The following is a 25,422-nucleotide window of genomic DNA, read 5'->3' on the forward strand; positions in this document are numbered from 1 at the left end:
AATAACAAAATAAGATTAAACCTGATATGACTTGTTACTCAACCCGCTCATATTGTTGCCTCTATTAGAAGCAATGGATAACATATGCAAAGTATTTACCGTGATTTATTTGTTTCCTTGTCATATGCAACAGAGCCTTCTTCTATATCACCATGTTTTTTGAAAAACAGAAGAAGCATTTCACTTGTCGTTCTCAGGGGACAACCCGCCAATATAAAGCTTCCTTTGTGCTTGATCACTACTACTTGTGGTAGTTACACCTTCACAAGCCAGAGTGCAAACCGCCATTCGACCCTAAACATATATAAAAACGAGCTTTTAGCAAAAAAAGAAAAGGAAATAATATGCCACCAGCCTATCAAGAGCCATAAAAGTCGACATGCGTAACGAGTTCGAGTAAAAAAATGTGATTTTAAGTGTGGATGGCCCACAAACAATTTTGTATATCCGTATATATCATCGCAAAAATTATGTCATTATCACAAATTACATTCAACCCATTTTGACCATTTGATCTATTCGGCCATTTAACGTGTTAAGACAAGAAACATAACCGAAATCCATCAATTTGTAAGTAAATTGGTCCAAAACTGTCATTTAACCGAAATTTCATCAATCGTTGTCCTACTTCTACTTTCAATATCAATAATTAAAAACTGATACCAAATTACCAATAAATTTCGTAGATTGGTTCTATACTCACAATCATTAATAAAACATAAGATAACATTAAATATAATTCAAAATAATAAACAGATGTTTGTGTCGAAATAGTAGAAGAACAATAAGCAATTATACTTCCATTAGATACAAGTTACAAAGTGACAAGTTATTAACAAAAAACTTATTCAGACTGTTTTGAAGCACTTAAGAACTTGCAGCAGAAAAACGTCTTTTGAAAGATAAACGTGAACCCCGTAGCCAACTCTTAACTTCATCAAAATGACCCTTTGATTGTGGTTCTTAAGGTTGCAATAATAACTTAGTAAACAGTTCACCAACATTAAAAAAAAAAAAAAAAAAAAACTAGAACTAGTAGAGAACGAACACGTAAAAGAACAATGAAGACTTACATCAATCAATTTACTTGGTGCTTCAAGAGCCTTCCGGTCGAAACAATATCTTTATATGTGATAAAACCATACCCACGTGATTTTCCACTTGCTTTATCAATTATGACAGCACCCTCCTCGATTTCACCATGCTCAACAAACGCCTAGATATAAATATATAATCATAACGTTATTAACTGTACTTCATAAACCGTGTATGCTAGATCTTGAAATGTCACAAACTAACATCTTCAAAATACTAAAATCCAATTTAATGCACACATACACATACAACACAAGCATCACAACTAGAGGTGGCAACCCCAACGCCCATTTACATATAAACGTGTCAATTTGGGTAATGCTTTATCTCTAACGGTCAAAAGAGTTGAAACCTCCCAAATCATTTTATTCAAAAAGTACTCTTTGTAATCATATCTAACATACTAATTAATTATTAAAAGATGGACAAAGGGTAATTTTGGACAATCCGACCAGACCCGTTTTGACAAGCACAAAGATATTACACCCATGACTGGACCCGACCAATTTGCCACCTCAAACAACAAGCAATCAACAAAGCACTCACAGCACACAAGGTTTCAGTGGTGGTATTCCAGGCTAAGCCACGAACAAAAAGCTTTCGGTTGGCGGGATCAGCACTCGCAACACTTTTAATTTCTTCAGCAATTGAAGGGTATTCGCACCCGCTTCATTTTCAAACATGCAAACAAGCACACATCTCATCATCATTTCACACTACACTTATTAACCACAAACCCCTTTTGGTTTAAATCAAGATACACATAAATTAGAATTTTATACTAAAAAGCCTGCAACTTTACAACATAAATCTGATAAAAATTAAACCTTTTGGGTGTATCTTGAAAAATAAGCAAATTACGCATTCAGATTACAAGTGATCAACACACCCTAAATTTCCCATACTGAATAACAGATTAGATGTTAATACCAAAAAGTTAGCAAATTTAATTAAGATTAAACCTTTTTGGGTGCAACAACAAACCCAATATTTCTCATGTTTCGAATCACAAATTATGTAACAAATCGAAGAAAAAGATTATGGAATAAAATGTACACAAATTAGATGTAAATATTAAAAAGCATGCAACTTTACAACATAAATCTGATAAAAATTAAACCTTTTCAGATGTAACTTGAAAAACCCTAAATTTCCCAATTCTTGAATCACAAATTATGTAACATTTTATAACAATTTGAAGAAAAAGATTATCAAACAATATACACACAAATTAGATGTTAATATTAAAAAGCCTGCAACTTTACAACATAATTTGGATAAAAATTAAACATTTTCCGGTGTATCAACAAACCCTAAATTTCTTATGTCTTGAATTTCAAATTCTGTAACAGAATAGAAACTAACAGTATAAATCCTGCAAATTTATAACATAAATCTGATAAAAATCCAGTCTTTAGGTAACAAGACTACAAGTGATAACAAACCCTAAATTACCCATGTCTTGAATTAACAAAATTATGCAACAATTTACAACAAATTGAAGAAAAGGATAAATGAAATAAGAAACGTACAGCTTTGATAAGAGATCTACAAGCTGGGTTTTGGAAAGCGGGTCTAGGAGTGAACGCAGCTGTTCTTGTGATAATATGTTGTTAAGGGTAATTTGGCCATTGTTGTTGTTAAGGGTTTTGAGTGTTTGTTCAATGCTTCTTGTTTTGTGGATTTTAAACGATTGCAAATAACCTATTTTCAGAATAATAAGTGTTTGTCGGGTCGGGTTACAACCCGGAAGTTGATGGGCCGTGTGTCAAATTGTTAATCTAAAGTTATAACTATAAACCAAAGTGAACACAATACTGGGCCAAACCGAACCTAACTGAGTTGGCTCGGTTTAAAGTATTACCAAGTTTGGGCTGGGCTATATGCTTAGCTTCGTTTGAAGACTTAAGATGAGTCGAGTTGGTTTGGTTTGTAAACGAGTCTGAGTTTGAGTTGACTCTGACCATCCAAGTTTGTTGGCTCAGGACCTGGTCGTGAATAGTTTATTGGTCAAAGACTTAAAACTAGTGATACTGATATGGTTTGTGACTTTTCTTGAATTCAAGAAAATGTTGTGCTTTTCACTTAATCAGTTGTAAAAGAACTTGAAATAAAGAAAATGTCGTGCTTTCCACTTAACGTATCTCATGCCTCAAATTTTAGCGCATGTGTTCCCAAATTTCATATGAATGTCACCTTCATTGCCAATTCGAAACACAGGTCATTTACATTTCGCGTATTGGAAACATCGATTTCTACAAAGCACCGGACGATGCTAATGCTAGGATGTTTGTATTCACTATATTCATAGAGTGATAAAGAAAGAAGAGGCTTAATGGCTTAAAGTTATAGGCATCATTTGTTGGCAGTTCGATCTAATAGAGTGGGAGGATATCTTCGGTCTCATCAAAAATTCAAAATGAAGGACAATGACTCACTATCATTTATTTAGGTGTATTCTTTTAAATGTGTAGCAATATAAAATTTTCTGTGTTTATTGTTTTGCTTTCTTTGGATTTGTGAACATGAGTGCCAAGATTTTTGTTTATGTATTTATTAGTATTAGCATGACACTTAAGAGTCTTGACTAATCATATGGGGAATATGAAAGATAGCAGCATGTGTTGTATTAAACAAGTTGTGTTCTTCGCACGCTTAGAATGGACCTTTAAGTCTTTAACCCATCTATTTATACTAAAATATACTAATCCTACTCAAACTTAGCATACAAACTTAAACTTTTAACTTCAAAAAGTAAACTAGATAAATCTAAACATTCAAATTGTTAGCCAAATTCTAATTAACTAAACTAAACTTGTCACGTTAACTCCAATTTTTTTTATCTCGTTTTAAGATTAACTTTCAACACATATTAGGGGTTGATCCATATTGTTGATAAAAATGATCAATGGTTGGACGGTAGGACTTAGGAGTGCATCGTTGAAGTACCAAATACTCAAAACCCTATTTCTAGCCAGTGGTGGAACTAGAACTTCATTACCCAAGGATTATCATAAGGCTTTATTCTCTCCGGCTACAACTTGTAAATTACTTTTAGGGAAACTCAGATTTTATATATAAAAGTTCAATAAATTTTCCTGATCGAGGGGTTAGCAACCCCCCCCCCCTCCCCGGGTAATGGTTCCGACCCATGTTTCCAACGTCCACCAATTGGTTCTTTCACCTATCTATCCATAGTCCATATATCCACGCTTCAAAACAATCAACGTCTATCTATGAATTTTCTTGATTCTTTACTTATTATTGGATGATCGTGAGACTTAACAAAAATCTAAATTTTTGATCAATGAAGGAGAAAATCATGTATTAGTCCATGTAAATTAATCCATTATATATAAAAGATAATTAATTTATAAATCAAAACTTCCCACAACACCAAGTCTTAAAACTAGAACCTTTTGGGATTTTAATACCATATTTCACATGAAATTTTTTGAGGTTTTCAATGATATAATATAGACCAAACTGGGGTGTTCATGATCCGATTTTGACAGTTTTTGGATCAAACGTAAGCCAAACTGTTAGTAACGGTTTTTATCATCGTAAACCGAAACCAAACCGTTACTAACGGTTTGGTTTCACGGTTTGGGCTGACTGTGAGTTTATAAAATCCGCATAAATTATAAAAATGGCATATGAAAGAAACTGAATGTGTTAATTAAAAAAATTGTATATTTACGTTATTGTAGTTAGAATATTAGAATTAATATGTAGAAATGGAATTAATATGCAAAGGTTACATGTAGAATGGTTTTTGGAAACACATAACAAAAAATTATTAGACTTGATACTACACGGCAATGGAAGCACCCACAAAATCTAATATAATACATATACTTAAATATTTGTAATATAAAGTATATTAAAAAATCTAAAATATATATTGTTAAATCTCACGTTCCGATTTAGTATTATACGGTCGGTTTTCGAAATAAACCGTAGATCAAACCGTTCAGTACAGTTTGGAAATATTGAAACCGACCGACCGAAAGTAAAAGTAAAAACTGACCGCAAAACTAAACTGATGACAATTTTATACGGTTTTATGGTTTGAAACCAAACTATACTCTAGATTAAACTAATTTCCAACATTTTGTTTTTGTTTTTCTTTCTGTCTTTCTCGGAGTTTACAAACGAGTATTACAAGGCCGGTTGATAGAGTTTCCTAAATAACAAGGATACAAAGGATGTAGCTGTTTGTCGTTATACATAGACCACATTAATGTATTTCTACATGCTTATAAAAAGTATATATATAGAAAAAAGTTTGTCCAGAGTTAAAATTATGATTTTTTTTTTTTTGAATTTTTACTAAGTTTTCTAAGAACGGCTGTATTGGATTAAATTAAACACCAACTAGCATGAAGCTAGACGGGTGAAATGAAAAAAGTACATGTTTAGAAGAGGGTTATTCAACCACCTTACCCTAGAGATTTTATATTTTTTCCTACTTGAATACCAAAAAATCGAGAAATAAAATATCAAATAACAACTTTGTGAGTCTTTAAATGATTTTTCAAGAAAACCGTGTCATTCCGAAGATTCCAACTAGCCTATTTCTTTCTTAGCGAAATTTAATTGCCGAATTATTAAGCAAATCCATAAGATCTGAATGGAATCTCACAATCCGGAAATTCAATCTAACAACCCTTTAACCAAATCCCAAATATTTTAACCGATCTACACTCACCAAAAACATAAAGATTTGTTTCTAAACCATTTATACGCAAGGGATGAATTTTTATATATAAAATATAAGAGTTTTCTAGAAAAATATAATTAGTACCCTCTAGTTTAGCCAGTAGAGAAGATGACCTTATTATTGACCACCGATAAAGAAGTTTGATTCCGTTATTGTTCATATTGGGGGAACCTCATTGCATGTTAAGCATTGGCGAAGCTTATGAGGGGATGGGGGTGTCCCGGGTAACCTTCGTTTTTTCGCTTCGTAGGGTAAATTTTCACAATCTTGTCTGAAATTTTTATAGGTATTAAGTTCGATCATTCTTCAATAACTTCGATTATTCCTATAACTTAGCCCAAGCTTCGCAACTTAAACTTATATTATGCATATCATATGATGAAAAAGAAATTTCCATAATTAATGATTTATATTGTAAAGAGAATAAATTAAGGAGAGAGATTTTTATTATTTTAGCGGGCCACGAAAATTCGAGATTATTGTTTGTTACAAACAAAACATAATTTTGTCCTTTTGGTGGTTATGAAAGATTATTACTAGGTGCTTGTTATATGAAAGCCACATTATTGTTTGTTAGTACCTAAAATCCTTCCTCATTTGTCATTTTTTTTCTAATTAATGGCGTCCTTATTTGTCATTATTGTTGGGATATTTGTTTGTAACACACTGTTTCATAATGCAAGAACAAGTCTTAGTTTAGAACAAAACTTTCTTTTAAATGTTGAACAAAAGTATAAAGCTGCCAACCTGGAAAGTACAGAAAGTATTCCAAATTCATCACAAGAAAGTTTTATTTTATTTTTAACTAATAGTTTAATAATTTATGTTGGCAATAGTGCAAGAAGATGAATGTTTAATGCAGAAAGTATATAGATCACCAGGAATTAATAGGTTTTATAAGCAACCTTGAAGGCTAAGTCTATATCCATTTAGCGAGTGTGTCTTGTTAAGTTGTTATAGCTGAGTTATGGAGCTTGAATGATCGTTTTGGAATTTGATATAATGATCATAACTTCTTTCGTTAAATGACCATATGAAATCAACCCTCTTCATTTCTTGTAACGAAATGCGTAATTCTTATTGATTGTAAGAGCTAATTTGTACACAAAATAAGTGTACATATTGAGGCAAATAACACCATTCGAAAAGGAAAAAATCTATATTATTTGTACACAAGATAACAGTATAGTCATCAAGTATAAACACACGCGTTTGAATTCAAGATTATGTAGTCCATTCACAAAAAGCTCTTGTCTTGATCATCTACAACCTTTTTCTTTTTCTTGATCATGTGAAGATATTGCATTTCCTATCACTCTTAAAACACAAATGGATATTTCATCGAAACTCGAGTTTTCTTGATGAAAATCTAGCTTATTTTGGAAGGGAAAATAGTGCTTTCAGAATCATCTTCCAAATTCATAATCTCATCATCGTCATCAAGATTTGTAGAGTGGTAATCATCGGGCGAAGAGGACTTGTTCGCTTTAGGTTGTTGATGTTGATCAAACAACTTCTTTAGTTGTTTTGCTTGTTCTTCTATTCTCATTTGTAAGTTTCTTTGAATCTGAAATATCATTAGCAAATTTTGTTAACAAATTCTTTTATTAACTTTAAAACCAAAGCCTATGCTTCAAACTTTTATAAAAAATTCATAAATAAACTAGAATTTAATTACCTCTAGCTGCTCATGAAGTTGCCTTTGTACAGCAAGTTGCATTTGCAGTGCATCCTTAAATTGCATGCCACTGATGAACAATTCAAGTTTCACGTAAACAAAAGAATCCACATTAAGACGGAAATACAAAAAAATAAAAAACTACGTACGTTATATTTTCAATTTGCGATATGGTATCAATACTAGTTCTCTTCTCAGAATTACCTACACAACAAGAACCTTATTAGAACACAAAAAAGAACCTTAGATAATGAAAAACTAAATAAAATGATTGAAAAGAAAACCATTACCTTATTGCATAAAACCTGGCAAATCATTTTACAAAAGCAAATATATTATAGCTTTTGTAAACATATAAAACTATAATGTTTATAAGAATTATATTTCTTTAAACAAAAAGTGTTTCGCGTTAGCTCAACTAGAATCTTGAACCCGTTTTAAGATACAACCCACCCACATTTTCCCACATTCTACACGAACACGATGATTTAACAAAGTCTTCGTACCTTTTGCAGATTCCGGTAAGTATTTTGCTATTCTGTATTTCTGAAAAATAAACAGAAATCAATCACAATAAAAATGTAAAACCTACTAAAAGGGAAACAAAATTTGTTCCATGATATCCATTACTTGTAAATGACTTTTCACATGAAAAATTGTTAACCCTTCTGAGTCCATCAATTTCAGTATCGCCTTTGGTGTCGCCTCTAGTAAAATAAATAAATATTAACGAAAGTTCTAACACGCATAAAAGGTACAAATGTAACTTTACAAAAAAGTACTTACTTTCAGCACCACCTAAGCAATTCACACACTCCACAAACCGATCATGGAGATCTTGAGTCCAACTGATTCGTGTTTTACTTGGGGCTACACTTCCCGGACTTGTATTGTTGAATGAAACCTGACCCGAAGGCGGTTTAGAATGACCTAATTGCCCCTATAACAAACACAAACATCAATTTATCATAAAACAAATCCAAAAACAAAATAACGTACATAAGGCAAAAACTAAAAGAATTGAATCATAATAATAACTATAATAATAGATAATAATCTTGGCTAACCAAAACTTACACCAAGATCCAAATTTCCATCATAGCAAATAGTAGTTGGCGATTGTCTCCAGTCAGCTGATACATCAGATTCGTCAAGTAGTTTTCTTTTTAGCTCTCTAATCTGATCTTTTCCAGATTGATTAACGCACCTCATCTTGTATGATCTATCATAAGAACTGAAATACCTATTTTCAATACTAGGGTGCATAAAATAACTAGATTTCATCTGGGGTGTAGAAGAAACATGTGTTTCTTCATTAAAAAATCTTTGAACACCATTTTGAGAGAACCCTAAATATCGTTCGGTTGCTAAAAGTGCGGAAGATGGTGATCCAATCTGTTCCATAATTGTCTTACTATAAGGTGATGCTTGTTGTCTGTAACTTATCATCTGTTGTTGTTGTGGTTGATCGTCTTGATAGTTCTGGTTAATGATTTCGGATGGCAAAATGGTAACTCCAACTTGCCATGGTTGTTGTTGTGCACCACCAAAATCTCTAGCATTTAGATTGTAAACCATTTCTTGGTTACAACCCATCTTCTATCAAGAAACAAAGAGACGAAAAAAGAAAGTTTTTTCGATCAAAACTTGCGTCGAATTGTAATAAAGTCTTCAAGAATTCGATCAAGATTCAAGATAAGAACACGAAGAATACGAAGAAAAAAGTTACAAGAATTAAAAAAAATTGTGTCTTTATAATGCTAAAAAAGAGTATGCATTACATTATGAAGACAATGAAGGTCACTTATTAGACACTTCATATATATATATATATATATATATTATTCTGATAGCAGAAATCAACACCCATCCATTTTTAATTCGATGATTCCAACTCATTTTAAATTCAAATGAAATGGTTATAAAAATAATTCTTTCGCTATGCCGTCTTTATAATAAATAAAAATAAATTGTCTTTTGCATGATTCATCGTGTGGTCGATAAAAATTACATATATATGTTTCAGGGTCCGATTGATATATGATTCCTGGAATTTAATTTAATATAATTTAACTTGTGAGATAATAAGAGAATATTAGAGCCAAGGCATCTAATTTATTTTACTATATAATATGTGAATTTTAGCATATATTCATATCTATTGTCATATTTCACAATTTATTCCAAAGCACAAATTCAATAAAGCAAATCTTTAAGTGTGTTAGGTTGAATTAAATCAACTTGATGTACTTGAGATATAAGTGAGTGTAAACACATACACACAATGCTTTTTTATCAATAATTTATATATATTGTTTTTAATATTTTATTATTTTTAGACAAAATGACAAAAGACGTTTTTTTCGTTTGCACGGTTTTTCAATAGACGTCATTTAGCAAACTTAATGACAGAAAAGATCCTTTATGTTCAGAAAACGTTGCACGGTTCGTCCTTTTTACTAACGAGGTTTAGTTTTTCTTGTTAAATTCAGTCATGTGCACCTCATGTAAGGGCAATTTAGTCATTTTACCCCCTCAGGGGCTATTTGTGTGATTGACTTAAAATTTTAGACTTTAAATAAATAAAAGCTTTTTTTCTTTTAACCATCTTCTTCCCCAAATCTTCATAACCCACCATCAACCACCACCCATCATCATCATCCCATCCAAACTCCCACCACCACCGACAAACCACCCACCTCTGTACCCGCCGTTGGACCACCACTACCCTCCAACCGTAAAATAAAAACACACACACTCTCTCTCTCCTCTCCTTCTTCTTTCTTCAACCCACCAACTTCATCCTCATCTCCATTACAGTCCATCCAATCCACCAACCAAACAACCACCATTATGTTCTCTCTCTCGCTTACTAACTTCTCACCACGATCACCAGTTCCGGCCAGCAGCACGGAACCGACGACCACCCCCACCACCATGACGGCTCTATCTCCGGCGACCACAATAACGATCTACTCACTGTTCAGAACCATCTTCGGCGCCTCTCTCTGTTGTGAAATGCCATAAATTGCAAGTATTGTGTTTGTCTCCAACCCTAGGGTTTCGAAATCTAGGGTTTGTGGACGAATCCGGTGGCTGTTGTTCTGATGGTGGCGACTGCGGACGAAATCTAGGGTAATATAGAGGCAAGTGGTAGTGGCTGTGGTGGAAGGTGATGGGGTGGTGGTTGTTTGTTTGGTAGGTGAGTGATGGTGGTGATGGTTACTGTGGAAGAAGAAGATGAAGATTAGAGAGAGAGAGAGTTTTGTTTTTTATATTATTCTTTTAGATTGTTTGTTAATAAATAGATTGGAAAATTACAAAATTACCCTCATGTGCGTTGCACATGTCCAGATTTAACGAGAAAAATTAACGATGTTAGTGTCAAAGGACGTGATGTGAAATAGATTTGAAACATGAAGTATGCTTTCTGCTATAAGTTTTGCCAAAGGACGTCTATTGAAAAACCGTGCAGACGTAAAGGACGTCTTTTGCCATTTTATCTTACTTTTACATACAAATGTGTATAATCAAAGAGTTATTTTAGTTTGTTACATACACATTTGGAGGTAACGAGCAATCAAAGTGATTTGTTACATTTTAATTTTAAATGTAATTTTTGAATTTTAGAACAAGGTTAGTAGAAAAAAAAATATATTTTTATATTTTGTTACATACACATTTGGAGGTAACGAACAATCTAATTATTTTTTTTGAAGTTCTACATGTTCTCACACTAAACAGTGATTTGCTTGGATCTCTTCCACACACACACACAAAATTTGATTACAGAGGAAACTCTATTATTTGTGAAAACTTAGAAAGATTTTCATTTTTTCATGATTATCTACACCAACAGAGGATATTTTCTACCAAACCTAAAATTCAAAAACCCCCAAAGTACATTAAGTCTAAAATTTGACCCGCATAAAGACTTCACGCGAAAGAAACACTGGACTGGGGGACTTATAAAGGTAGGGTACCAAAAAGACCCAAATACCCTTAGGTATCACCCACGGGTCATTAAGAAACCTCTCATACACCGCATGCGGGACATATGGGTCATCCGCATAACTCGGTAGAAGAGGAACGTCCTCACACCACACGCGGAAGCATCCAGGAACCCCCAGAAGTCATCCGCGAGATAGGACATCTGTCCGCTAAAATGATCGAAAAGCAATGCCAACTGGACAGCTGTCATGAACTAATTATCCTCTAGAAGAGTATCCACGATTGTTACTTGAAGAATACGTGACTCGCCAGCCAATGAGCAAAGGACACCTGGCCAGGTTGTTATAACCGTGCACATGGCCAGGATGTGATACGTCCTATCATCAGACGACGCGTGTCCAGATTGTTATACCCATGCACATGGGACGTATAGCTTAACCTATCACAAAGGGACACACGTCTAGGCGGTTACCAAGATCTTATAGAAGAGGATAGTTGGCCCAATCACCTTCCTACATCATTCGGCTATAAATACCTTGTCAACCTGCATGAGGTATTCATTCATTCACATTCACTCTTACTCACATATACTCTGACTATTCTTAGTCTATATATTTCAGTACTTTCTTCATTACGAACGATACTGATTCTCACGCCGGAGGGTAGTTACAGGAAGACCCCCCCCCCCTCTTGTCCTTCCTGTAGCGAGACTCACGGTGTCTGTTTTGCAGGTTCCGGTTATTAGACTTCGGGAAGTTGTGCTCATACTGTGTTAGTAGTTATCATATTCTACCCTGTGGACTCATTGAATCCAGGACCCATATCAGGGGGATTGGATCCGTGTTTCTTCAATTCTCTAGTTATTATTAGTGAACTTTAATAAACTGGATCCGATTTGTTTTTCTAAACATATCATTTTTAATCATATATATATGGAAGATGATGAGTGGATGGAGCACACTTGTTGCCTGGGGAAATCTAATCTAAAAGCTAGAATCCAACTTGTTGATCTAAAAAGAGGCTCCTCGGCATTCGAACATATCTTTACATTTTGCTAACACACTAGATTGAAAAGAATCTGGTTGGGGTAGTTGAGATGTAACTATATTTCTTTTAAAAAACAATTTTAATCACTGACGGGCTAACTCAATCATCATCATTCCCCAAATACAGAATCGAGCTAGTCTGACACGTCTTTGAATAGAAGCTCGTACATCACTCTACCCATCGGGACCCCAGAGACCACCCTTAAGAGGAAACTCACCATACATGATTAAACTTCAGCCCAACTTGAAACCACTATTTTGTCATAGCTAAAAGTGAACCATTGAAAGTTTTAGGCATAACAGAACACGCATCTGCATAGTTAAATATAAAGTTGTAGTGATTACAAAGTAAGGAAGCCTGACTACGTACCTCAAAAGCTATGCGGTAGAAAGTTCGTCGCATTTAATAATAGTTACTTAATTTACATAATCGAAAATCAAAAATCAAGAAATGTAGTAATGATCTGAAAAAACCAGACATCAGTCTTGAAATTTTAAAATTGAAACAAACTTCAAACTTAGAAGAATAGCCCGTAGGAAGAGAATTTAAAAGAATAAATCTTTATGTGATTATACTTTGACCGGTTATTTCTCATATGTTCAGTTTGATACACTTTGTTCAATCTACATATTGTTACGAGCATCCAACTTGTATGAGTGAAGAAACACTAAGCGACCCCGGGCAGATTATGGATAATCTGGGGGCTAGATAATGTTTCCCACGAAGGTTAGGTCCAGCAGAGTAAGTTGTACTTTAGGGAACCTGCAAAACAGACACCGTAAGCTCGTCACTGAGAAGGGGGGGGTTCCTCCTTGTGACCACCCTCCGGCGTGAGAATCAGTCTATATTGCTCTTTGAATATAAAAGTATATGAATACTATTAGAGCAATTATCAAGTAAGTTATACGAGATAGTAGATGATCTTACCATTCCAAGATATTGGAGTATTTATAGCCGAAGGTAGGTTTTCTAGAAGGTACAGCCGGCTGAATAGTATTCCTGTTCAACCAACAGTGGATTACGCACAGGCCATACTGGTTGGTGGGTAGGTTACAGCCAACAGTAATAAAGTCGGCTGCACTATTCCACCAACTGTAGACCATGCACGTCCCACTGACTGTGGATTGTACGCAGGCCATGCTGGTTGGTGAATAGGTTACGGCCAACAGTAATACTATTCCACCAACTGTAGGCTGCGCCTGCTCCACAGTGAGGGTTGGTGAGTAGGCAGCGGCTAATAGTGACAAACAGTACTAGAGGGTGCTCCTCCTCGCACTGTTGTCGGTGAGCTGTCACCCTGTGATTGGCTCATGGGCTGTTCTGGTCAGATCGTCTGTCCTATCCATACCTTGGTAGGTATGGTACAAAAGATCTTTCAGAATCAGACTGGCTCATTTGGGCGGGATTGTTCCCGCCTTGCTCATGCCTTCATGTGACTGCTGAAGTAGCTAGTCTTGTACGTGTAGCCCTGCTGTCTGCGGGTAGCCTTCCCTGATGGCTTGTATCCGCAACTGCGGGAACAGGCGGGGTACTTCACCATTGGGAGGCTTTCCCTGCGTGTACAGCTTGCGTACTGCGCGTAAGATTCTATGAGCATGGTGGGTCCTGCGGGAGCAGATGGCCTCTGCGCAGACAACCCTGTTCAAGGTGAGTCTTGCGGGACCAACTGGTCTCTGCTGGGACCTACCTCTTCAAGTCCCCCCAGTCCAATGTTCTTCTCATGCGTGTTTAATAAAGTGAGGTGAACTTTTGGACTTAAGCAAAGGGTTTTGAAAAGGGTTTTGTAAGGTTTTCCATGGGAAGTCCTTGTCACTTGCAGAAATGCCCGAGTTTCCTGCTTGGTCTTTGGGTATGATGCGGGTAGGTCTGTAACCTCCTCGCAAGTCAGGAGCATTGAGTCCCAGTTGTATGTATTTTCCATGAGGTTTTGGTAGTTTCGAACATAGTGATCAATTATGTTAAGACCACCAATTCCATCTTGGAGCTTCAAACAACGTAGTTCTCGACGCTCCCGCTATGCGGGGATGTTATTTCCGTTTCCGCAAGCATTGCCCAGAAGATCCTTCTTGGTTTCAATTCCCAGCGGAGCGCTAGGTATGTGAAGGGTTTTGCCTTAACACTGTACCTGCGCTCGTCTTACGGTTACTTTACTTCCAAGGTATTCCTGGCGTTAATTCCCTGCGGGTGCTAGGTATGTGAAGGATTTTGCCTTTACACTGTACCCGCACCCGTCTTATAGTTACTTGGTTGCCGAGGAATACTTGGCTTCAATTCCCTGCGGGTGCTAGGTATGTGAAGGGTTTCGCCTTAACACTGTACCCGCATCCGTCTTATGGTTACTTGTTTGCCAAGGTTTTCTTGGCTTCAATTCCCTGCGGGTGCTAGGTGTGTGAAGGGTTTCGCCTTAACACTGTACCCGCATCCGTCTTACGGTTACTTGTTTGCCAAGGTAAGGGGGGATTTTCCCGCTTACTTTTTAATATTTTCGAATTTTGAATTTTGAAATTCGAAGAGTTGGTGAAAAGATAAGAACAGTCCAAACCTCTGAAACGTCGCGCGACAGTTTCTTCTGACTGTCAGGACGTGCAGGAAGTTATGGTGACGTGACAGAACATGGTCATTCCAGTCGCTTTTTCAGGCGCGTGGGCGTGATTTTTCTGGCGCGTGGCCGCGAAATTACTGGCACACGTCCTTTCAACAGCTGTTGCCAGCCTGCTTTTTGCCACGTGTCATAGTTTCATTGCACCTTTGATTTCTCTCTCCTCCGCATTAAATTCACCGCATTAATTGCGATTACTATATAAAGGGGAAGAGAGTTATCTGTAATTCACACTTTCACCTTTCTTCTTCTTCTCAAGTAATTTCCGGCAAATTTTTCTGTTCAGTAAAGCCTTACTCTGAAATCTTTTTCTTTTTTCCACCATGTCTTCTCATGATACTGATGATCAGAAGACTGCTGGCGAATGCCAGTGTTCTCTTCCTGTCGATCTGTACCAGTATATCGTCAGGAAGTTCATGCTCGAGTCTCTCGAGCCTGAGTTTCCTGAACCCCACCATACTGTGTACGATGCCCCTAGTGGCAAGATCGGGGTTTATGCTGCATTCTTTGTCTACGGAAACCTTAGGTTTCCGTTGACAAAGTTTGTGTACCGTGTCCTGGAGAGGCACGGTGTGCACCTGACAGAGGTGCACCCCATGGCCATTGCCAAGGTCCGGCACTTTGAGTGGGTGTGCCGGATACTGGGCCTTGAGCCCTTTGTTGACCGTCTGATGACCTTCTACACTTGGAGGTGCATCCAGGGGTGGTACACTCTTACAACCCGTATAAAGGGTTTAAAGATTTGTACCACCGAGCGGAGTCTTCGCTCATGGAGAAGAGAGTTCTTCTTCATATCCGCTCGCGCCGTCCCCATCGCCATGAAGTTTAAGAATGGCCAGGCGCTTCCGAACCTTCCCGCCCTTAACTACGAGGAGGCGGAATGGTTTTCTAAGATATCCCGGGTCCAGTCCCCGGTTTTCCGTTTTCCGGAGTCGGCGATGGTGATGCTGGGGATGAGCCGGGTGTGGAAGGCGGCGAATGCGGATAAGGTTCCGATCGTCCTTGAATATGGTTCGAACTCTACCCCTTATGGTATGTCTTGTTTCTTTTTTGCTGACTACGATTTTTTCTAACTTTCTTGTTGATTTCAGAGGGTAACGATCTTCAGTCGCTCCTGAATCCGCGGGAGGAAGATGGTCCTGCGCGGATGGGTACTCGTGCTCTGGACGAGAACGAGTTGCCCATCCTCGAGCAGACTGCGGGTCGGTTTGTGGAGGTTTACCCGCCAGGCCAAGAGATCCTGAGCCACCGTCGGCCAGGTAAGCCTATCTTCTACCCTGAACCTCTCAAAGCTGTGCCTGCTGCTGGAGTTCATGACATTTCTTCTTCTGAGGAATCCGCAGAAGGTCCTCCACTGGTGCGGAAGAGAAAGGCTGCCGTCGCGAAGGGCAAGGAGAAGGTGGCCTCTACGGCCGACCCGGTAGTCCTATCTGACTCGGAGTCAGATAATGCAGAGGTGGCGGGGAAGCCCGGTGGTGAAGAGACCACCGCTCCGGAGGCTGCAGGTGTCACCTCCGAGGAAGCAGCGGCAACGACGGTTACCGGTGGCAAGAGGCCGGCTCCATCGGGTTCGCCCCCGCTCGTCCGTGCGTTCAAGCTCAAGAAACCCCGTAAGTACCCCCATAATTCTTGTCTAGATTTGTTGTTTAAAATAAATTTTTCTAACACTTTTGCTTGTGTAGGTGTGGATGTTGACGCATTCCAGGGTGGAGTTGGAGCAAGTATTCCCCCGCCAATGACGGTAGGCTCGGTCAGCCTTCCCGAGGCATCGACCCAGGCGTCTACGCCTGCTTCCGCTGGTTCCAGCCTTCCTGAGGCTGTTCCAGCTGAGAAGGTGTCTCCGCCGGCCGTGAGTGCAATTTTTACAGCATCTTTCACGGAGCCGGCGGTTACTGTTGCTGAGGAGGTGGCGCCAACCATGGCTACCACAGCGGCTGCCACTATACCTGCGCCACCGGCACCGACGGCCGGACCTTCAGGTATGCGCCAGGCTTCCCGCCGATCTATGCCACCTTCCCGTCTGCCTGACCTGTTGGATGGATTTCCTTTAGGTTCAGGTGATGGGTTTGGCGGCTATCGGCCTGTTATTGACCCTACAGGTACGTAGGGTTCTTTTTCCTTTACATATTTTTATCATCTTTTCCTAACTGCCTTTTTTTCTTTTGCAGTGTCGGATTCCAATGAAGTGTATGTTCCAAGATGGAACATACGCCGAGGAACAACCCTTCGCACCCCTGTGGAGTGCGTGGACTGGGCTCGCCACGCTGCTCCTCATGGTGCGTTGGGGGAAGCCATGGCTAGCTACCAAGAGGGTAGGCTAACCAATGAGCTTCGGGTTCTCCAGGCCCGAACGCAGCCCCGCGTCGAGCTGCTTTGTCGTGAAAACGACAAGTTAAAAGCAGCTCGCGCCAAAGATATATCTGAAGCGCGGGCTCTTCGGGAGGAGAACCGGCAGTTGGCCGCTGCCGCAGCCGAGAAGGAGAAGGCATTCAAGGCCCTTGAGGTTGAAGTCCAGGCGCGACTCGAGGCCCGCTCCAAGGCTGCCCAAGCTGTGAATGAACAGCTTCGGCTGGCCAAGGAGACTGCGCGAAACTCAACTGAGAGGGCTGCCAAGGCTGAAGCTGTTGCTGAGCCACTTCGCGAAGAGAATGAGCAGCTTAAATGCAAATTAAAGGCTCTTCAGCATGCTCATGACGCCTTGGCAATGGAAGATGCCAAGAAGCTGCAGGAGATCCTTGACCAGAGGGGGGTGCTTGACCGTACTGAAAGGAAACTCAAAAGCGTCGAAGAAGCTGCCGCCAAGGAAGTTCAACTTGCCAACCTTGATAAAAGCGGAGCCGAACGTGCTTGTAAAGAAAGTCAAGCTACCCTCCAATGGTTGCTTCGAGAAGCGTTGCCTCAGGTATCCTCTTTTTCTTTACGCTTTCTGCTCGTAATTAGAAAATGTTCTAAGTATTCTTTTGTAGGTTGTGCGTCAGGTCCTCTCAGAGACCTCTTACGACGATGCAATGAGCGCAGCCCTCAACGCTTCTCATGAGGATGGGCAGAAGACTGGCTTCCTGCTTGGTCTAGGGTTTGCTGAGAGAGGCTTTCCGCCCTCCAACTTCCCTTTATTCAATGTTAATACTGAAGCTGCTTATGACCAAGCTGTGAATCAGTATGCTGCCTTCCCGCATCCAGTGGTGGAGAAGGTGAATGAAGTCGCTGCTGCTGATGATGGGCTAAACATCCTTAAGGCTTTCCTTGGGCAGCCGCGCTCTGATGGTGCTGGCCCAAGCGGAGGTGGCCCTGAAGCCTGATCCTGAAGATCCCTTCCCGCTGCTAGGATAGACTTTGTATAGATTTCTTTTAGGCGGGTAGTTACCCAGCCCTTGTAATTGATTGTGAAATATTAATCTCTTTGCGTATAAGATTGTTATTTCCTTGGGTTCTTTGCTTTATAAACTTATGACTTGCATACTTAGTTTAAATTAGCAATTTCCCAAGTGCTTAGAATAAGAACCTTTGAACGTGGTTGATAATGGGTTAAAGTTTCGCCTCCTCCTTCGTGATTGTGCGGGTAAAACCGTCACTTGCACTTGGTAGGATGGCTAATCTTTACCCTTTATCTGACCTGCGTGTAGGTTTTTCAAAATTTCTAAGGCATTAAGTTAAACCTTTGAACGTGGTTGATAATGGACTAAAGTTTTCGCTCCCTCTTTCGTGATTGTGCGGGTGTAACCGTCACTTGCACTTACTAGGATGGCTTTAACTTTAGACCTATATCTGACCTGCGTGTAGGTTTTTCTTGTCCTTTTTTTAAGTGTTCATAAGTTAACCTTATAACGTGGTAGACGGTAAGTTAAGTTTGGCTTCCTTGTTCGTGATTGTGCGGGTAAGACCGTCACTTGCACTTCCAAGGATGGCTAAACTTTACCTACATCTGACCTGCGTGTAGGTTTTCCTTAGGAACTTTTTTAACATTTTGGCGTTGTGTTTATGCGGGTATTGCCGCCTTCCACACGCAACTACTTCTTCCCGTAAGGGAAGTTCATAGGTTACAAGCTATCAATACATCGTGAAAGGAGAATCATTTCCATTAGAAGTGGCTCTAGGCCTTTTCTTTACAAGTTGGAATTGATCTACATATAACATTTGCGTAATTGAGCTCCATTCCATGTTCTAGGGATGGGAGTGCCATCGAGCCTTTCGAGCCGGTACGCGCCCTTTCCCAGAACTTCTTTGATGATGTATGGCCCTTCCCAAATCGGGGCCAACTTTCCTGGGCGTTGTTGGTTCGAAGCCTCGTTGTTACGCAGTATGTAGTCTCCTTCCTTGAAGTTGCAGAGTTTTACCCGCGTGTTGTAGTACTTTTGCATTTGTCGTTTGTAGTTTTCTTCACGCACGGCGGCTAAGTCTCTGCGCTCTTCGGTTAGCATAAGGTCTAACCGTCTTTCCGCATCATTGTCTTCTGGTTGGATTAAGACCCTTGGTGAGGGTAAACCGATTTCGACTGGGATCATGGCTTCAGTGCCATAAGTGAGACTGAACGGGGTTTCTCCCGTACTGGTCTTCTTCAGCGTTCTGTTTGCCCAAAGGACGTGCGGAAGCTCGTCCACCCAGCCGGATCTGTGTTCCAAGAGTCTTTTCTTGATGCCTTCGACGATGCTCTTGTTTGCTCTTTCTACCTCACCGTTACCTTGCGGGTGTGCCACTGAGGTAAAGGTGTGGGTGATTTGAAGTTCTTTCAGCCACTGCTGTAGCTTCTTGTCAGCAAAGTTGGTGCCATTGTCGCTTACCAAATTCTGTGGAAGTCCAAAACGACAAATAATAAATTCCCAAATAAATTTTTTGATATGCTTTGCGGTTGTTTGGGCTAAAGGTTTCGCTTCTATCCATTTGGTGAAGTAGTCAATGGCCACCACTAGGAACTGAACATTCCCAGCTGCTGTTGGAAATGGGCCTGTCACGTCAATGGCCCACTTCTGAAATGGCCATGAGGAAGTGACAGGAACAAGTTCATTTTTCGGGCGATGCGTGTTGGGTGCGTAAAGCTGACAAGATCTGCATTTTCTGATGTATGCCAACGCGTCCATATGCATACCCGGCCAGAAGTATCCCGCGTTGTTTAGCTTGGCTACCACAGCGCGGGGGCCTGCGTGTACTCCACAGATGCCTTCGTGAACCTCCCTTAGGAGGTAATCAGCATCTTGGTTGTCCACGCATCTTAACAATGGGCCAAGAAAGTTACGTCTGTAAAGGGTGTCATTGACCAGCTGATAATTCAGTGCTTTACAGCGTAGTTTTCTTGCCTGTGACTTCGACTCTGGTAACGTTCCTGCTTCAAGGTATTTTATTATTGGGGTCATCCATGTTTCTGTACCGGTTTGGATGACACAAATTTCCTTGTGCGGGACTGATGGTGTTTCGAGGAGTTCCACGCGGATGTCCTTACCCAAGTGGGTGAAGGCCAGTGATGCAAGCTTGCTTAACGCATCCGCAGATTTGTTTTCGCTGCGCTTGACATGTATCACTTTACAATCATTAAAATCGCGCATGATGGCTTTGGCCTGGGCAAGGTACAGGGCCATTGTGTCATTTACAGCCGTGTACGTCCCGTTTATTTGGTTTGCCACTAGCATGGAATCTACATGGGCTTCCAAATTTTTTACACCCATTTTACGCGCAATCCTCAATCCGGCCAGGAATGCTTCATATTCAGCTTCGTTATTCGTACTTGGGAAATCCAGCCGAATAGCATAAGTATATTCCTGGCCTGCTGGGTTTGTTAATTTTAACCCTGCGCCTGAACCCTCGTTACTAGCTGCTCCATCAGTATAGAGTCGCCAGACCTCATCGATTTCGTGTGCTGGGGAGGGTTGAACCTCCTCCTGGCACTCTTTCTCCCGCGCAGCGGGGACTTCGGCAATAAAATCAGCCAGGACCTGGCCTTTAATGGCTGGTCTCGGCTTGTATTGAATCGCATATTCTCCCAATTCAATTGCCCATTTGGCTAGGCGTCCCGATAACTCGGGTTTGCCTAGAACATTTGAGAGTTTGAAGTTGGTGAGAATAGTGATTGGGTGACCCTGGAAATATCGTCTCAACCTGCGTGAAGCGTGTATAAGTGCCAAGACCAGTTTTTCCAGGGTAGAGTACCGGGTTTCCGCGTCTGCCAGCACGCGGCTAACATAATAGATTGGCATCTGGATGCCTTTTCGTTCTACAAGCAGGACTGCCCCGGTTGCTCTATCTGTTGCGGAGAGGTATAGGATTAACTCCTCTCCCGCTTGTGGTGCTGTGAGTGTTGGGAGTTCAATCAGGCGTGATCGAATCTCCTGGAAAGCTGCTTCCGCTTCTGGTGTCCAGCGGAAGTGCGTTTTCTTTAAACAATTTCTTAGTGTTGACACAAAAGGGAACGACCTATCCGCATGGTTTGCCAAAAAGCGGTTAAGCGCGACTAGTCGTCCATTAAGTGTTTGAGCCTGTTTTATGGTGGTAGGTGATTCCATTTTGACAATGGCTTCGACCTTTTCAGGGTTCGCTCTGAAGCCATCTTTAGTAATAATGACCCCTAAGAACTTCCCTTCTTCCACCCCAAATGAACACTTGCTCGGGTTGAGCTTCATGTTTATCTTTCTGAGCGTGTTGAAAGTTTCCTCAATGTCTTTCAACATCGTCTCTGGCTCGGGGCTTTTGATGACCAAATCATCCATATAGACTTCCAAGTTTCTCCCAATTTGGGCGTGAAACTCTTTGTCCATTAGTCGTTGGTACGTGGACCCCGCGTTCTTAAGTCCGAACGGCATCATTTTATAACAAAATGTGCCATCGGGCGTCCGAAAGGCGGTTTTGTCCTGGTCATCCACAGCCATGTGGATTTGATGGTACCCCTTATACGCATCCAAGAAGCATTTAAGGCGAAATGGTGCCACCGAATCCACCTTGAGATCAATTTCTGGCAACGGATAACAATCTTTGGGGCATGCTTTATTCAAATCTTTGAAATCTATGCACATGCGCCATTGTTTGTTATTCTTCGGTACCATTACGGGATTTGCAACCCATGTTTGATATTTGCTAACGCGCACGATGCCCGCATCAAGGAGTTCCTTGACTTGGGTTCTGCACGCGTTGGTTTGCTCGGGCCCCATTACTCTGCGCTTTTGTACGATCGGCGTTACGGCCGGATCGCATTTGAGCTTATGCTCTGCCTTTCCCCGGGGTACACCAGTCATGTCGGCTGGTGTCCACGCGAAGATGTCTGCGTTTCGCTGCAGTAAGCGCTTGAGTAAGGTGCGTGTTGGATCAACAATTGTCGGGCCAATGGTAACGGCCTGATCGGGATATTTCCCATTGAATGCCCACTGTTCAGGCTCAGTGATGGTTTGTTTGGCCATCTTCGGTTTGGGTTTAGAGGAGACAGATGCGATGCATACCTGGGGAATGCCCGTGATCATCGCTACGCCTTCAGTTGTTGGCCATCCCATCATGCCGTGGACTGAGGATACCACAGCGTTGAATCTTGCCATCCCGTCTCTCCCGAATAGGATGTCATACGTATGATGTGGTTTTTTCATCACAACAAAATCCACATCCTCCGTGCGTGAATAATTTCCATCAGTGAGAGTGACGGGGAAAGATAGGATGCCCAAGGGAGTGTTCATGCTGCCGTCAAACCCTTCCATTGAAGCGTAGACCGTCTCCAGGCGTTCCTTGTCTTCATCATCGAGCTTGTCGAAGAACTGCCTGTACATCACTGTCGACGATGCGCCATTGTCAACGAGGGTGCGGGAGGTGATGTAGTGCCCCAGCTGGCTTTTAATGACAATGGGGCCTTCTTTGTTTGGGCCTCCCGGCACTCGCGGGAAGCGCACTTCTGCTTCCTTCCATGCGCATGGTTCGGTCATTGGTCTCTTTCTTCCTCTGACCTTACCATGGACCATGTTGATGCTAATGTCGACGGGCTTCCGTCCGTTACCCCTGTACCTGTTGTCGTTCCTTCCTCCCTTCTTGATAGATGCCACGAGGTGTGCGAGCCTCCCATCCTTGACGAATGTCTCGACGATGTCCCTCAAGGATGTGCACTCCTCAGTGCTATGGCCCTTTGTCCCATGGAAGTCACAAGACTTGCTTTGATCCGCATTGGGTTTCTGTCGGATCACTGGAGCTTTTGGCCATGGCAGTTTTTCCGTGGCAAATATCTCCGTGACGCTCTTGGTGAGTGGCGTCCAGCGGTTTTTTCGGTTCAAAGGGTGCGTTTTTTCCCTTCCGCCAACCAGAGGGCGAGAGCTTGAGGGGGCGTCAAAGTTTATCCTTGACTGCCAAATACCTTGCCGCCTCTTTTTGTTTAGCCGGGCGGTTCTTACATTATTCTCCCTTGTCCTCTGCGTGTAGAGGTTTGTATTGTGGGGGAGATCTCTTCCCAGCTGTTTCTCTGTTTCGGCAAAGCGCTTGGCTGCCGTCATTATGGCATCCCACGTGGATGGCATACCGTCTTTACCCGTCAGAGTGCGGATGAGTTCTGGGTATTCAGCGCCCTGAATGAAAGCGGCGCGAACGAGGTCTTCACTGATGTTGCCCAGACTCACCTTCTTGGAGTTGAAGCGGGTGATGAAGTCTAGTAAGGATTCATCCTCTTCTCTGACACAGTTGAGGATCGTCCACTGCTCCTCAGTGTGTTTCCTCTGTTGGCTAAACTGTTGACTGAACTTGTTCTGGAAGTCTGCCCAGTCATAAATGTGGTGGACCGGTAAACGGTCGAACCATGCTCTGGCTGCTCCTACCAGAGTCATCTGGAACATGTAGCACCACGTGGGTTCCGTCCAGTTACTGACGGTTGCCCCCGCAATGAACCTGTTCAGATGGTCATCTGGGTCGGATAGACCATCGTATGTGCCAACGTTGGACATTTGTTTGGCACTCCTCGGGGCGATTGCTTCTGCAATGTCCCTTGCAAATTTTGACCTTCCTGCGTTTGTAGCAGTAGGTCTAAAGGCCTTGGAGAAGTCGCGAGAGCTTTTTTCCGTGACTGGTTGGAATGCTTCCCCAAAGTTCCTTTTTGGCTGGGGATCCGTTTCCTTACGCTTCCCTTTCGCCCTATGGCGAGGGTTCGCGTCGGTGTCGGAGTCTTCCCCGTCGCCGTCTGAGTACTCGTACTCACTACTCATGTTGAGGTGCTGGCGAGTACTACCGAATTCCTCAGCTTGTTGGACTGAACGCAATCGTTCGTCCAACTCAGCCTGAAATTCTCTTTGACGTGCCTCGGCCCATGCCTTCACTTGATCAAGTGTTTGGCGAGGGGCTCGAGGTCGTTTTTCCAGCTGGGCATCAGTGAATCCCAGTGGAATATTTACTCCACTTGCCCCTACATGAGTGACTGGGGTAGTGTTCGTAAAATGTATTTCACTTGCCCCAGCTTGGGTGGCTGGGGTAGTGTTTGTAAACATTGTGTTGCCGGTGTTAACCCCAGTGGCTGGGGTTGTGGTTACCGGAATTTCTCTAGTCATCTTGGAAGTTTTGAAAAACTGGAGAAAGATGTAGTTCTAGCTTTATGCACGGATGGCGCCAATGAAGAAACACTAAGCGACCCCGGGCAGATTATGGATAATCTGGGGGCTAGATAATGTTTCCCACGAAGGTTAGGTCCAGCAGAGTAAGTTGTACTTTAGGGAACCTGCAAAACAGACACCGTAAGCTCGTCACTGAGAAGGGGGGGGTTCCTCCTTGTGACCACCCTCCGGCGTGAGAATCAGTCTATATTGCTCTTTGAATATAAAAGTATATGAATACTATTAGAGCAATTATCAAGTAAGTTATACGAGATAGTAGATGATCTTACCATTCCAAGATATTGGAGTATTTATAGCCGAAGGTAGGTTTTCTAGAAGGTACAGCCGGCTGAATAGTATTCCTGTTCAACCAACAGTGGATTACGCACAGGCCATACTGGTTGGTGGGTAGGTTACAGCCAACAGTAATAAAGTCGGCTGCACTATTCCACCAACTGTAGACCATGCACGTCCCACTGACTGTGGATTGTACGCAGGCCATGCTGGTTGGTGAATAGGTTACGGCCAACAGTAATACTATTCCACCAACTGTAGGCTGCGCCTGCTCCACAGTGAGGGTTGGTGAGTAGGCAGCGGCTAATAGTGACAAACAGTACTAGAGGGTGCTCCTCCTCGCACTGTTGTCGGTGAGCTGTCACCCTGTGATTGGCTCATGGGCTGTTCTGGTCAGATCGTCTGTCCTATCCATACCTTGGTAGGTATGGTACAAAAGATCTTTCAGAATCAGACTGGCTCATTTGGGCGGGATTGTTCCCGCCTTGCTCATGCCTTCATGTGA

General features: G+C 41.3%; 1 protein-coding gene and 1 pseudogene across 1 annotated transcript; both read right to left on the reverse strand.

Moving 5' to 3' along the window:
• Positions 1 to 61: 61 nt before the first annotated feature.
• On the reverse strand, positions 62 to 3,062 carry LOC143594960 (UBP1-associated protein 2A-like; annotated as a pseudogene).
• Positions 3,063 to 6,949: 3,887 nt separating this feature from the next.
• On the reverse strand, positions 6,950 to 9,281 carry LOC143594961 (uncharacterized). Its single transcript, XM_077074134.1, has 7 exons — positions 8,574 to 9,281; positions 8,283 to 8,436; positions 8,127 to 8,203; positions 8,003 to 8,042; positions 7,646 to 7,700; positions 7,497 to 7,566; positions 6,950 to 7,385 (listed from the first exon to the last, which is right to left on the reverse strand). The coding sequence occupies exons 1-7, from the start codon at positions 9,090 to 9,092 to the stop codon at positions 7,188 to 7,190; spliced, it is 1,113 nt and encodes a 370-aa protein (XP_076930249.1). The 5' UTR covers positions 9,093 to 9,281; the 3' UTR covers positions 6,950 to 7,187.
• Positions 9,282 to 25,422: the final 16,141 nt, after the last annotated feature.

The sequence above is a fragment of the Bidens hawaiensis genome, unplaced genomic scaffold, assembly GCF_021521415.1.
Source record: "Bidens hawaiensis isolate Kalapana, Puna unplaced genomic scaffold, B.hawaiensis_p1.1 tig00044377_1, whole genome shotgun sequence".
In the NCBI taxonomy this organism is placed as follows: Eukaryota; Viridiplantae; Streptophyta; class Magnoliopsida; order Asterales; family Asteraceae; genus Bidens; species Bidens hawaiensis.